Source organism: Wyeomyia smithii, chromosome 2, assembly GCF_029784165.1.
Source record: "Wyeomyia smithii strain HCP4-BCI-WySm-NY-G18 chromosome 2, ASM2978416v1, whole genome shotgun sequence".
In the NCBI taxonomy this organism is placed as follows: Eukaryota; Metazoa; Arthropoda; class Insecta; order Diptera; family Culicidae; genus Wyeomyia; species Wyeomyia smithii.
In genome coordinates this window covers 261,988,647-262,004,637 of record NC_073695.1, presented here as the reverse complement: position 1 = coordinate 262,004,637, position 15,991 = coordinate 261,988,647, and the positions used below count along the sequence as shown (strand labels likewise).

At 39.4% G+C, this 15,991-nt stretch overlaps 1 protein-coding gene across 2 annotated transcripts in view; it reads left to right on the top strand.

Moving 5' to 3' along the window:
- Positions 1-15,319, top strand: part of LOC129722552 (uncharacterized) — a 51,602-nt gene extending 36,283 nt beyond the window's left edge. For both annotated transcript variants that reach the window (XM_055676078.1, XM_055676077.1), the window contains exons 2-6: positions 9,883-11,115; positions 11,184-11,389; positions 11,533-11,943; positions 12,004-13,516; positions 13,871-15,319. In XM_055676078.1, coding sequence (XP_055532053.1) covers positions 9,901-11,115; positions 11,184-11,389; positions 11,533-11,943; positions 12,004-13,516; positions 13,871-14,704 — 4,179 coding nt within the window. In that variant the 5' untranslated portion in view covers positions 9,883-9,900 and the 3' untranslated portion in view covers positions 14,705-15,319. The remainder of the gene's footprint in view (positions 1-9,882; positions 11,116-11,183; positions 11,390-11,532; positions 11,944-12,003; positions 13,517-13,870) is intronic.
- The last annotated feature ends 672 nt before the right edge of the window (positions 15,320-15,991 follow it).

The window sequence follows — 15,991 nt, the reverse complement described above, 5'->3', positions numbered from 1 at the left end:
GTTAGTTTGGTAATTTGGGATCGAAAAAATAAATAATTTCAAGCTTCTTAAATGGTTTTTAAAAAAAGCGCTGATCGTATGTCTGTGTTAGGTTTAGCCAGCTGATGCGCCTTCCCGGCCAGCAAAAAGTGAATACTAAACCGGATCGCGTTCGTTTTTTATCTGACAAAAAATGAATAGTGCTTTTATGCTAATATGAAAGGAAGCCAACAAACTTTGAATTTCACACCTGAATGAGTCATGCGGGCTTTTGTAGATTGTCAGATTCTCCACTTCAGTGATTAAAAAATCAACGCTTGTTGTAGTAAATATGTAGGTCAATGCCTAAGACACGTCCTATTTCTTCACTACCGCTAAACCGGTTACCGCTTACTACCCAAAACCGAATGCAGCTGATAAGCAACGGGCTTTGGGGCAGCCTCGAGGGATGATGAAATCAGATGTCAATTTCTGGTAGATTCTATACCGATAGTCGATCAGATGCAAGTGCAAGGCACTTAAGTTTGTTGCGAAATTAATCTAGACTTGAGAACATAAAGGTTCCAATTCAATTTTGATACGCAGCTGATCTTACGTTTCATGGACTCTTCAAAAGAAATGCATTTTATTTTTGAATTCAAGGACGAGATGAATTTAGTAGTTTTGTGATGAAGGTTTCGAATTTTGATTGATTGATTTAGTGATCGAACTGATAAACGAAAAAGTCATAATAACTCTTGTCCTAGCAACATGCTCTTAACAATAACCGAACGTTAACCACCTCAAGCTTTAATCGCAACAACTCGGATTAACCGTTTAGTTGCAATTACAAACCGCAAAAACAAAACCAAATCACTGTACGTTAACCGCAACCTGCCGCTGCCCGCCTGTTGAATAATATCATGTTACAATAATTACAACGATTTAAATTATCGTGCGATATCTGATTTCCCACACTCCTAGCCGCGACCAACGCTACTTGTAATTTAGTTGTTCTCACATGATTATCACTTTCGGTTTTTTTCGCACTCCACCGCTTCGCTGACAAATCAGCAAAAAAAGTCCACTTTTTTGTGGAAAACACACTTTAATACCTATACAATTATTAATACATATTAGTAAGCCCAAACATTTAAGCATGTCGATTGCAGTGAGGCAGGCATGCAGGTAGGGCCCCTGCGTGACAACAAAGCCCATAACTATATGGTAGTTACGAGCGGTAAACACCAAACAAAGAAATAGTTGCACTATGAGACACCCGATCCAGGTTCCGAGTGAGAATATCCGAACGCGTTTAGTGAGCACAGTGACTTCGTGCATAGGTACATGAGACTGTATACAGCAATTTATCGGTCGAATTGTCGGACAGTCGCACCACTGCAACACTGTTGTTTTGATTCCCGTCGAGAAACGGACATAAAGTATGTAGGTATCAGTTTGCATTGAAAACGGATTAACCATCTCAAACTTGCAGCTGAACTACGTGCCTCTACGTTCCGCGTGGACTGCTGCACAGTTATTTAGTGCTCGGCGTATGACTTTATGAATCATCAACCACTTGCCGTTAGCCAGTCAGCTAGTAGAACCGGCACAACATAAAACTGATCGTCTTTACCTTCGTAGTGCAGATTAAATAGGCTTGAAAATTTGTACGTTATTACAGACTCTCAAAGCCCTATAATAATCTCTGTATGAGTCATTATTTTAAGTAAAAACTATCGATCAAAAATGTTCGTAATCATTTCATGCCTACAATACAATTATCCCTCTTAATTCCGATCATTCTTCCTCTGCTGCTTTGGAAGCTAATGATCGCGCCTAATGGGGAAGAGGTTTAGCCTATCCGATATCTCTCTATTGAAATGGGAAGATTTGAATACAACTTCACGAGAGATTATTATTTATTCTGCATTTGAAGCTGCTTGAAACTTCCACTAGAATTAATTTTCACAGGGCTGGGATTGAGCTCAGACCAGCTGATATTGTGATTACGCTAATCTCACAATCACCGAACGTCAGTTATCAAACTTCAGATGATTTGATAATATACGCAGGTCTAGAAGCGGACTCGGAGTAAAACAATAGTAACTTTTTTCATTCTAACTAAAATATTAATAATAAAGGGCTAAAATGTTAATACTAAAGGGCTTTAAAACTCCAGCTATAACCTTAAATGGATTACACTTGTAAATACAAGTTTAGCGCTAGACCCCTTACTGGAAAAAATGAAAGATTATAGCTTAGAATTTTGGCACTGCTAGGAAAGCTAACTTTTTAAAAGACTCAAACGAGTTTTCCCGTAAGCCAACCTAGAAGCGACGAACCAAGCGAGCACTTACTGGGCGGCCTTTTGACGCACTTCTGCTCTCAAATTCACAGGAATTGGTATTAAGCTATAACTCTTCTAGGGCATCTTTTTTTCGCTTTTGTCGACCAGTGTTATATTTCGTGGTTTCACATTGAGTAGATTTTGAAGTTGTACTAGTGCAGTAACCAACAAATTGAGGCCCAAACACGTTGATGCATAACATAACCTCGAACCAGGAGAGTACAGTCAATTTAAGACGCACAACACTGATCAACGACGCGAACAGCCTATAGAATAAGCTTTTAAATTATCTTGCGGCTCTTAGACAGTTCGTTCGTGGCCTTTCTGCATTGTACACTTCACGGAGAGATGTTTACGAGAACATTGCGCAGCATGGATATTCCGTGAAGGAAAAGTCAACGGAAAGGTTTAACACTTTTTCAAAATATATTTTAATACAGCAATAGTTATTTTTACTCATTTGAAGCTAAAATAGTGGCTTTAGTAACCATTTTGTCGTAAAATGATGACGTTCTCGTGACAAAGATTTGTAGTTGACTCACTACTAGCCCTGTATTAAACCTGAAGATTCGAATTCAGTATAAGGAGAGTTAGTTAAATATTAAGAAGATTCATGGCCGACCACAGTTTCAATTTCAACAGGGCCTGTATAAAAATGTTCGATTATGGTACAAAAACAGCGCGTTGGATTGGTATAATTCTCTTAGTGATAAACTTTCAACATTGTTATGTGTAGCTAGAAAAAAAAACACTCAATAAAAAGTTCATACGTTATAACGAGGAATACCTGTATTTCTATCTTCTGTTTTTTTATCACTCCGTCTTATCTCTCTCGTCCCTATTCATACAATAAAATCAGAAAAAGTTGCAGACACACCGCAAAGTTTATGCACTTATTGAAAAAAAAAGAATCATTACCGAATTTATACTGCATATTCATATTTTTCATGTTTTTTTTTTTTGCAGATATTGGGCAATTTAAAAATGTCTGAAATAAATCCGTTTTAACACTTGCGTACCCCTACAGAATCAAAAAATTCAAAATTCTTTCACCTTGACCAATAGCTTGACCGAATTTGATTCAACCTTTTTTGAAAGATCACAAATTTATCATAGTTTTTGGGACAGAACGAGAAATCTCGAAATTTTCCGTTGTTCCGGATTTATTGAGAATAACACAGGCTAGATTTCGAACGGTACCGCTTTAAGCTTTAAGTTTTTGTTAAGCAACACTATTGGCGATCGGTATTTGATTACTTGGACGTCTAATGGTCATTCCTGACCGAATAGGATGCGCTGGTGTATCTTACCGTACTTACAATGGATCAGAATACAGGCTGGCGACAAACCACACTCTAAAACAAGACCATTAATGATCACGTCAAGTGTATTCGGCCATATGGACCCTTTATTGGTAACTACTGGCCGAATTTCCTATTTTGTGCCGAAAATTCGTCATTCACATGAAGTGTTACTCTTTCAATTTCACACAACGGTTAAAACGCATCGAGAGCTGAAAAAAGTTTATACAAATGCTACTCTAAGTGCAATAACATGCCGTGAATGGGTCGATCACTGTAAAGCCGTCAATTTTGATGATGACGACTGTCTGCGTAAAGGAATTGTTCAATGGGAATCTAAGCCAAACCCAGGAACAGCTTGCTTCGGTATTAGGGACTACCCCTAAACCATCTTCAAGCGATTGCTAGCTTTGGGAATGATGCAAAAACAAAGAAACGGGTTCCTTGTAATTTAAAGCCAAGGGACGTTGAGCGTCGTTTTTTCGCTTATGAACAATTGCTTCAGCGGGAAAAAAGGAAGGATTTTCTCCATCGTATCGTGGCGAGTAGTACAAAACAGATTCATTACAGTAATCCAAAGAAAAAAAAGTCAAGGGGATTGCCCGGTCATGCTTCTACGTCGTCGGCTCGGCCGAGCATGTACGCTGCGAGGGTTATGCAGTGTATTGGGTAGGACAAGGACAGCGTTAGTTGAAAAAAAAAAACAAAGCCTTGGTGCTACATTCGGAACTCGACCTTCTGTTTACTGTACACAGACTTCGCAGACGACTGTTAAGTGTACAGGACAATTGCGGGGCTAGTGCTATGATCCTGTTGACACTAACAGTCTCTCCCGAGCCGGGACTCGAACCTATGACGACTGGCTTGTAAGGCCAGCATCGTACCTCGAGACCAGATGGGAGAAATCAGTATCAGTTAGGTTTGGAGAAAAAAAATCGGTTTCGAGTCGGGATCGGGTTTGAAAATGTCGGGTTCAAGTCGAGTTTGCTTTTGAAAACCCGATACCCGACTATAACAAATAAGCATAATTATAATATAATAATGTCTAATATCATCAAGCTGCGTAGCTGAAAGGCTACAGAATCTGCTTTATCAAGCGTTAGAACCTTTGTAGAATCAGGCCATTCGATGCCAAAAATGACTTAAGCACGGGTTAATTCTCAGGCTTTCCCACCACTCCACAGTGTTTTATTTTGCCGTTTTCGTGCGATTAATTAAATAGCGTTTCAAATGTTGATTATACCCATAATAAATGTTCGGAGAAGTTTCAAGATATTGAAAAATACATCTTTAGATGTAAGAAGATGAGTGATCAATCCACCTAAAAGTGGGATAGAAAATTTATTTTTTTATCAGATTGAGATAGACGCATGGTGTCTTCGGCAAGATTTTAGGTGATCTCAAAACAATAAACTTTGCCGAAGACATCATGTTTCTATCTCTTATATATTACGAGCAACATAAAGTTTTCTATAAAGAGGTCCTGAAACCACAATCATCACGTTCTATTCCAAAATCCACGTTCATCATCTACATTAAAACATTTTCAGAAGACGCGAAATCTCTGCTCGCTCCTTTTGAAATCGGGGAAGAAGAATGAATTGAATTTGAAAAAAGCTACTATTTGCATCCACGCTTACAATACTGAATATATAACTGGATATAAGAGAAAACTCAATTTTTAGTTAATCTATTTCTAACATTTTCTCCATTTTTTGTAACCCTATTAAAGCATGCATGCATGTTTAGCTCAGGATCGTTTGGGGCCACTTTCGAAAGTCAAAACTGCTTTATTTTTAACTTTTTGTATACAAAAATCGGAACCGAATAGCTTTGAAAAAACAGGCGAAAGGCTGCTTACATACTCTTACATACCAAAGTGTGTACCTTTAATTGAAAGTCTAAGGATAGTTATTTCATCGTATGAAACTGCCACGTGCGAAAAATTGCGTAATTTTGAGATGTTTGAGGTGAAAGTATCCCCAAAAATATCGAAATATGTCAAATAACTTTTTTATTTTGGGAGATAAAAAATAACAATGTTTAGCATTAACATGCATATTGGGATGACTGAAAACTTCGTAGAAGGTTTGAAAATTCGGAAAAATCTGAGAAAAAAGTTATAAAGAAAATTGTGATTTTCAGGACCTCTTCATAGAAAACTTTATGTTGCTTGTAACATATAAGAGATAGACGCATGGTGTCTTCGACAAAGTTTATTGTTTTGAGATCACCTAAAATTTTGCCGAAGACACCATGCGTCTATCTCAATCTGTTAAAAAAATAAATTTTCTATCTCACTTTTAGGTGGATTGATCACTCATATTCCTACATATAAAGATGTATTTTTGAATATCTTGAAACTTCTCCGAACATACATTATGGGTATAATCAACATTTGAAATGCTATTCAATTAATCGCACGAAAACGGCAAAATAAAACACTGTGCACACCCCCTTCCTCTACGCTGAAATCTATAATACCTTTGCGTGACTTCCTCTCAACAAATAAATTCCTCTTATCATTAAACTGGCAAGAGGAACGCAAAACGGACCTTCTCCACGGAATTATAATTGGCGATATTTGGCAGCAGAAACGAAGCTCGATATAATATAGCGACAAGCATGTAGAAAGAAGGGTTAAATCACATCACACATAAACACGGATATAATAACAATAAGCATGCCCCTTCTCAATAGCGGTATTGCTATTAATAGAAATGCAGGATACAGCATACACCCGAGCATATCTCACAATAGATCAACGATTCTGGACACAGTGAGAAAGTCTATACAGGAAAAAAATACACTAAAGTCGCTTTTTACGCGGGAAACCGCGTAAATTCCGGAATCCGTGTAAAAAAAAACGCTTAAATTCCGGAACCCGCGTAAAAAAGCGGCCTTAGTTTTCGAGGTTCAAAGCTTTAGAGCAGGCTCAAATTGGTATACAAATCGACCTCCACAAAATTTTCGGGTTCGGTTTTCATAAAAATAAAATTTTCGGGCTCGGGGTTTGATAAAAAAAAGTTTCGGCTTCCGGTCGGGTTCGAGTTTTAACCGAACAAAAGGATTCGAGTCGGGTAAGGGTTTATAAAATATCAAACCCGACCATCTCTAAATACGAGCTATTGAAACAACCACAATACGAGCATAGGCCCCAAAAAGTGTTTCTATAGCACGACAACGCTTGGCCTCATACTATTAAAATGGTTGAAACTTACCTCACCCGCCATATTGAGAAAAGAATAATCGAAACAATGGACCGACCGAGTACAACCGTCTCCAAAGATATTTTTATTCACTGGTGAAGTCAAAGCATCAGTTTGCATCCGTGTAAAGCGTGGAATTATTTTAAATTCTGACACGTTTAAATGATGAAATAAAACCACCAGCACATTTTGTGAAAATATTTCGAACAAATTTAAGCTATTTTCTTTACGCTTCCACATGTTTTTAATTAATCTGCTACACACAGATGATTGATTTTATTAAAATTTTGCCCTGTGAACATCATTTTTCAACCAACGCCTAGACGGTATCTGGACTTGCTTTTCATTACAGATCTTCCCGATTCATCTCCAGGATACAAAAGGTCATTGTTCTGCGATAACACAAGCATTTTCGTAGAAGGAAAAAAGCTTCAGGTTACATGCAGTCGATTGCAAAAAAAACTCGAATAGTTTTCTGTTCCTATATACAAAAATGGAAAATTTCTCCCAATGTTTCTAAAACTTGAATGATCATTTTTTTGAATCATTTTTCTTTTCATGCCAGAAAATAATCACGTTATTAAGATGATTTCATATTAGGCTGACAAGGTAAAATTTAAGGCGTGCAACTAAGTTCTCGCTTTTTTTAATAAAATTGCAAAAAGGATGTGATCGCTAGGAAACAGGCTTTATCCATTCTCTTGATTTTTGCGCACATTTCTTTCTCTACCTGTCAACTCCTAGGAGAACTAGACTTTTTCTTACACAGTCGTAGAGCATTTGCAGAGTTCATTTCCACTCCCAATCACAATGTACGAGGGCTAAACAAATATTTTCCCAGTTAGTAATAAAGCTTCTCAGATACTAAGTGAAAAAGTTGACCGAAGAACAAAACACGTAGGTTTACATTGAAGCCACATCCTAGCAGATTTTGAATTCAATATTATTGGAAGAGTCAGAATTCACCATGGGTGATGAGAACGGTAACGCAATTTTTAGTTTTTCACTTATCTTGCGTGTGCGGATGAGCTAATCACAAAAGTTTCACTGGGCCTATGCTCTGTCAAATTAGGAGCGTTTATTTCATTCACTCTCTCAACAGCAGATGGTATGATGCCCCTAGAATGTATGCCCACAGTTGTTGAGAGGGGAGAACTTTAAGATCGAGATAAGTAAAACGAAGCCTGCTGGGAAATGGCTACCTAGTCTTCTAATACCAATGCAAGCTGTTCCTGTGTTTAGCATCATCATCATCATCATATACCAATTCCTTCAATTCAGCGCCTTCCAAGGTTTACGGCCTTCCTTCACGCGGATAATAGTCATCATCGCAATTATCAACGTTTAAGCGACGAAACAGAACATTGTTTTACATAAAGCAACATTTCCGTAAACTTTTTTTAACTCTCGATGCACTTCAGCATACACATACACATTAAAGTGGCTCGCGCTATGTAGAAAAAATAAAATTTGAAGAGAAAACCTATTTTTTGGCATTTTACACTCTAGAGAGCTCAAAATAGCTAAAATCAAACGTGTTATGACCTCAAACGATAGGTTTTTAATGCTTAATAACTAAGCCGAAGATACTAATGTGCTAGAATGTTTCAAAAAATGCTATTGTTGTTCAAAGTTGAGTATGTCGAATTAAATGCTCAAAATCTGTTTTTCTGCCAACACTACCAGTGTACGTGAGTCATAAGGATTTCTTTCAGAAGTAACCTATCGTATCGAGTTTATACACTCAGCTGGACTAAGCAAACAAATTTAGGTCAATATTCTAGGCATATGTAGGATCTACAACATGTTGCACAGGTTACTCCTGATAGAAATCTGACTGACAGCGGAACATTGGTAGTGTTGGCAGGAAACACATATTCAACTTTGAACAGCTACATTTTTTTTGGGACAGCCTAGCTCTTTAGTGTCTTCGGCAAAGTTGTTAAGCATCCAAAATACTACACTTCAACGTAATTTAGCGCATGAATAAAGCATTACTGAGTTCTCTAGATAGGGAAATGCAAAAAAGTATATTTTCTTATGAATTTTTTATGCAAATTTGAAATGCAATGACAAAATCAACCGACTTCCGGTAAATTGGATTATTTGGGGCCCTAAAAAGAACCAAAATAACTTGGTTCTGAAAAATCGATCCCTTTACCTAATGGCTAATCTACGATAAAACAAAACTTATTAATAAAAAGCACATTGAAAGTATACAAGCAAAGTGCATTTAATATATGCGATGTCTATATCCTCTCATCAACACGTTTAAACTATAAACAAACAAAATTTTTAACCAGTAGTACTTTCTGCTGTACCGATCATACTGCTGTTTGAGGAGAAACTGTGAGGGAGCCACAAATGACCGACTTCGAATTTTCAAAACCCACAGCAAACAAGAGGTAGTCTTTTCACAGGTAAAAATTCGAAGAGGGCCATTTGACCCGGAGTAAAATTCCAGAAATTATTTGTCGAAAAAAAAATTACAAACTGCATCAATTCAGTTTTCAGTACATACAATAATTGCAAAAATGTTTTTTAGAACCTGCTGAAATGTTCACTACTTAAAGAACTAACTCAGTTTTCGTTTAGAAACAAATATTCATTGCGCCTGATGAATGAGAATTGTTGAACAAAATTAGTTAATGCAAAAAACTGAAAACCAGTTAAGTTAATTCGCAGAGAATAGTTCATAATGACTACACTTTAAACTCAAAAAATGTTGTTTTCACACTTTCTCAAAAATCTGTATCACAAGTGGTGCAGCTACAAGTTAGGACAAAGCAAGAATATTTTGGAAACTCTTTTAAAATATCTGAAAGTTCTCTGCAATCCATGCATGAAAATGGAAAGATATCGATTGCAATTGGCATTACTCAAAAAGATTTTTATAAATCAATTCCAAGTCCATCAGATTCCATAGTCTTTCGGGAGTTTGACTGGAACTTTGAGGTTCAAGATTTATTCAAATATTAACAAACCATTAATGGTATACTAAATACAAAAAAATATGTTTCATGAATATAATATAAATTTTTGTCCTTTCCTTCTACAATTCCAGAATACTCCCACTTCCACAATGACTGATTCGAACGAGCTGCTGCACCTGCGCCTTTTGCGGGATGAGCTCGCCGATCTTGACATCGAAGACATCCAGGACGATCTGATCAATCGGGCCATCTTCACCGGTGCAGATTGCGCCGAACTCCTGGCGGAAAAGAATGAAGACCATCGGCTGGACTTGATGTTCACCATCTTGGAGCATAAGTTGCACAGCGGTAAAATCATGATTGTGAAGGACTTTCTAGCGACACTGGAACCCTTCTACAAGTGGATCGTCGACCAGCACGAGGAAGACGTAAAGAATGGAGTAACCGGACCGATCAGTCGCTATCTCTCCTACCGAAATAGCGCCACACTGCCGAATATAGATGAGTTGAATGTTTACCGACGGCAGGATCTATGGCAAATTCAGAAACATCTCAAACAGTTGAAACACGGTGTTAATGGCCAGCGGTATCTGTTTGTATGCGGAGGCTTTGGCACTGGAAAATGGACTCTAGTCAAACAGGCATGCGAAAACTATTCGATCGTCGAGCGAATGGATTTCAACATTTTCTATCTAAACCTTGCAAACTGCAAGGCGCCAGAACAGATTCTTGAGTTGCTCGAAAATCTGAGCATCCAAATGGAAACGGATTACAAGTCGGATGATATAACCTACAACGGTAAATATCCCACCAACGAGATTCAGTTGCGGAAACGTCGCTTGCTTCAGCTGTTCGAGGATCGCTTCCGCAACAGTCTGTTGATTCTATCGCATGTACGCGATCCCAGACTGATAAACTCGTTCGATCTGAAATGCAAAACCTTGGTCATCACCAGCAACCAGGAAGTGATCAAAAGCGTCAACGAAAATGAACGATTCGTGTACCAATTGCGTGACGGTTTTACAGAAAACGAGAGCATGGAACTATTCGGAAAAGCCCTCCGTTTGAAATCTGACCACTTGCCAGCGGAAGCCCATGATATTCATCACACGTGTAAGGGGAATCCATTCGTCATAAAATTGATCGCTCGCAAGATGTCAGAGTATGGTAGCGCCTACAATAACGTCTCCAATAATGTTCCGGTGGTGAATATTTGGCGTAAGCTGGCGCTTGATTTAAAGCAGGGGTCGCTAACTATCGAAAACATGACAATCAAATCCATACTGGAAAACCTAAGCCCCGAAGAACAGGAGGCCTTTAAAAGTTTAGTCATCTTCAGGGATAACGTTAAGATTCCTCAGATTGTAAGTATCAATCAGATGAGAACTGCTAGAAACCATCGATCATCATACTATTTCGTTCCATTTGCCAGGTCCTACAACGCTACTGGAAACTGACGGCAGAGAAGACAGAAGCCCTAACCACTAAGTTGATCAATAAAGGACTTCTGGACAAGCGGTACTGGAAAGATCAGCAGATTGTTTACGTCTTGCACTATGTGTGTTATAACTTTCTACTAAAAGAAAACTCCGGTGAGAAACATGCTAACCTCCATCGCCGATTGGTCGAAAGTTATAGGTAATGCACCTCAGCAAAATTTACACCATTCATCAAACCATCGAATCACTTCTCGAGCACACCAGCACACGCCATAATCTTTTAACTTGACTAAAAACTAACCAATGCATCATACCATGTTTTACTGTTTCTCACCATTACAGGATTGACGATGCACTCAACAATCGCAAAGAGCTTGATTTACTACAGTTTTTCCCAAACGACAACTACTTTCACTTTTATATCGCAAATCATCTAGAAAAATCAGAAATGTTTACATTCTTTTCGAACTTATTTTTGGATTTCGGCTTCCTGGAGCAGAAGGTTCGCTACACTGGTCTGCCCAACACAGTCGGTGACCTGCGGCTGTATCAGCAGTACATTTTCAACGACGAGCGTGATCCAGAAGCGTACGCTGAGGTGTTGAACGAGTTTCTTATGGGTGCCGAAGTTCTTCTCTCGAAATCTGCAGACACGTGTTTGCTGCAGTTGGCGCTCAACACACCCGGTTTGATCGCTGAGAAGGCGGAACTACAAGCACTTCAGTTTAACAATCGTGTTTGGTTTCGTGATATGTAAGTATCTGATCCGATCGTATGGAGCTCACTTTTACTAACGATCAACTATTTTTTCAGCGATCACACTCATCAGCACCAGTTGGTACTAATCCGCAAACCACCGATCAAGGTTCGATTCCAAGATTCGAGTTCCGCATTGGTGAGCCTGGATGACAACCAAATCTCGCTGGTTGATTTATCACCGTGGTACTCAGCACCGGCAATCAATTTCCGAGGAAATCAGGGCAGCGTGAAAGAAATGCATATCGCAAATCAGATGCTGATTGCTTTAGATGAAGCTGGATCGTTGAACGTGTGGTCCATGAAAAATGTTCCGTCGGATCGAAACGCTAGACAACATGATTTGGGCAGCGGAATCATTCGAACCAATAATCAGAGCCTGCGACCACAAAATGCAAGTGATCGATTTTCGAGTTTCTGTCTAGTGTCGATGAAGAATCCATCATCTACCGCCGCCGCTGGCAACGTATGCGAAATGTTTGCGATAACCGAAAGCGGTTTTCTGTACATCTACAGCGGCCTGAATATGTTCAGAGAAAACACGAAATTCGAGACCAAAATAAGTAATACGTACATCGTCAAACCATTGATAGACGATCCGTCCCGAATACCAAAAATTCTACTGCTCACGGAAACTAACGTCGGTATCATTTTCAACCTTAACTCGACCAGCATCGAGCACAGCTTCGAAGAACCTCGGGTGATCGATGTTCACTATACAAAAAATGCACTGGTTTTTGTTTCGTCCAACCAAATCCGACTGCGTGAGCTCAAGCGCAATAATCGCTATCGTCTTGAAGCCGACAACCCAGAGGTCATCACCGAGACGCCATCCCAATATCGTATAACCTGTAGTGCCATCTCCGATGATTACCAGTATCTCGTCCTAGGTACCACCCAGGGTATCTCGATATTCAGTATTCAAGGTCAATATGAGGTACTGCGAACTAGCATTAGCCACAGTATTCTCGACGTTGATATCTACTCACTGGATGATGATCAGTATCGCTACATACTGATCTCGTCGTCCGAAGACAGCGGAAGTGTCATCAACATGTATTCGTTGATGGTAACTCCTTCCAACCAGCTGATTAGCAACCAGTTTCAACTGCAGGGAAGTACCAGTTTTTTAGCGGATCTCGATCATTCTCCAGTCACGATAAAGACTGTAGATCGTAAACGTATCATCCAAGAGTTACAGTACAGGGATAAGGACGACTTCTACACGACGCAACTTGTGGAAAATACACCTCTAAACAGCGAGGTGAAGCACTCTGTACGAAGCCGATCGTGCTATTACCTCGGTCTTAAAAATGGTGAAGTATTACGGCTCAACGAGTGGGCCAATCCTGTCGAAGGACCACAACCGGAACTTGTTCTAAATCTAGGTAAAACCATCAACGTACTTAAGTACTACGAAAAACTGCAAGTCTTGGTGGCAGCTTCGGAGGACAACTGTATCATTCATTACGAAGAGGAGTCTGATCTGGAGATCAAAGGAGAGGTCTGCGAGTGTTATCTGTCGAATGATCACTATTTGGTGCTGGTGTACGAAAATTGTTCTATAGAGGTATGTAGTGGGGTGGAGCGGTTGGTAAGCGCTCTCACATTCTGGGGTAAACTTTGTTTGTAAAAACTAACGACTTAAGCCTTAATGCAGCTGATCCAGCGCCAAAAATCAGGTACTGTAAGCTAGAGGTAGTCGTATTATGACGAGTTTACAGATTGATGTACATACATTACGTATTGCATTATCATTTCCAACCAATTTCGGGTGCTGTTACTTGAAATGCAAACTTCTTGGCAAACTTCAAACTTGCATGAAAAAAAAACATTTCTTGTGACATAACATCCGTTCACGATCGTCACACACTGGATGTGGAAAGCGCACTGGAAACATGCTAATGCCGGAATCTTATTTCAGATCCTCAATGTACAAACCAAGGAGATTGAGTTCCAACTCGCTCAAAGCCTTACATACGGAGCATCAGTTTGCAACGAGCAATACTTGATCATCTGTACGACCAATGGTGCTATTTATCAACTAGGATGCCACATAGATGGAAACCATAAGCTAAACCCCCAGAAGCAACATGTCTACGGGCAACCGGAAGATGGTCGACCAAGAAGAATTTCTAGCTGTTCCCTGTCTGCCCATGGCGAGCTACTAGCCGTTGGCTACAAGCGAGGAGCCATCGAGATTTATAACACAGAAGAACGTAAACTCATCACGACGTTGGAGTCTCATAAGTTCGCCGTCGCTTCGCTTTATTTTAGCCCTTGGCAGGATCCCAATTGTCCGCATATTTTGGTCAGTGTAGGCGAGCAGATTGTCTTTTGGAATTTGGATTACGTAATCAATAACCCTCGACTGGATCCAACTGACTTCAAGCGACGCTCCAATCGCTACAGGAGTCGAAGCTCGCTTACCTCACCCGCAATCGAAATTCACCGGTCATCGCATGGCAGTTCCGGAATTGCATCCCCACTGGCAGCGAGCCCCGCCCGAAACGGGTCTCTAATCTTCGATTTCAATGAAGCCGGCCGCCAATGGATAAGCAAAATCGGACCATCCGACAAACCTCACCTGCTGAGCTCCATCAAACTGATTGGTTCGGCACAAAAACTGACCTACGATAAAGATTTCAGCAAATTTTTCACCATCGACGACGAAGGTTACCTCTATTATCTACGACTATACGAACCAGGACGCGAACGTTCCAACCTAGCTCCACCGAACGGTTTGTTCCACATCTGACTACCGACCCGATGGGCTGCTCGAATAGTGCTAACCTCAGTTTACTATATTCTAGTGTATATTTTCTACACTGCCATGTTAAGATAAATCCGAACGTGCCAATTTTTATAGACTTCATTCGATGTAGAAAACAAATCAAAACGGCATTTTAGTTCGCTCGAGAGTTGGCATGACTTAAGTGAGAGTATGTAGCATGTAAAAAGACACGCAACAACAAAGTGTGATAAACTTTTTTTTGAAAGTGAGAAAATTTAAAGGGATAAATTGTCAAAATCGTTAGTCTATTAGGCGGAACAATTTTTAATCAAATTTTAGGCGAACGCATTAGAAAAAAGATAAATAGTGAACAAAATTTTTAACTCAAAATTTTAATCATTCGGGACAGAAAAAAAGCAATTCGATTATAAGACTAAAATTAGAACTTTTCAGTATCGTTAACGTTCAATCACATTGAAATGCATTTAGTTTTGCTCAAATTAGTGCAACAGCTGCAGTTATTTTTTTTTACTTTACTTTACTTACTCTATTTCTATACAACCGAAAATTATCTCTTATGTTTATTGATTGTTACAGGTTAATAGAATTGATTTAGAATAAACTTATTTGATCAAGTAATTTGGTGTGTAGCTTGTGAAGGTGAATTCATCACAGCCTGCTAAAAAAAATCGAAGACTATATATAATCGGGTCCGACCTGTACCAACTGTCATTCAAGCGATTTAGAACGATTTTTATTCTTTATTTAAAAACCGAAAGACAATGCACAGTGGGGCGACTCCATACAAAGGCTGGCCAAGCAAAAAAAGTGCGAAAATTGCGACAAAAACTTGGTATTTACATGATTTTGGGGCGCTGAACACGAAATTGGCATCCATTTTTTGTTTGGGGCCGTCCATAAAGCACGAAATCCAATTCTTATTATTTTTTGACAGTTTTTTTTCCTTTTTTATAGAATTATATGATCTTTGACCACAAGTAGTGCCACCGGGCGTCCGCCTCATTGAAAAAACAAAAAAACGTAATTTATGAACGACCCTCGAACTAAACAAATATATATAGCAGAGCTGCATGCCACCACGGGTCGGTATTTGGCGATTACCGTAGGCCACGGAAGTGCTCACTGCAAGAACGCAGTCCCGGACCATCAGCGAGAGCTAGCCTAGGTTGTGGTGAGACTCAGGCATTGGGCCGCCGAATTCTCGCAAAAGCCACATTATCCGGAAGCAGCTCTGACGGAGCGAATAGTGCCGCTCCCACCACCCAAATGCACTAATTCACCCATTGGGAT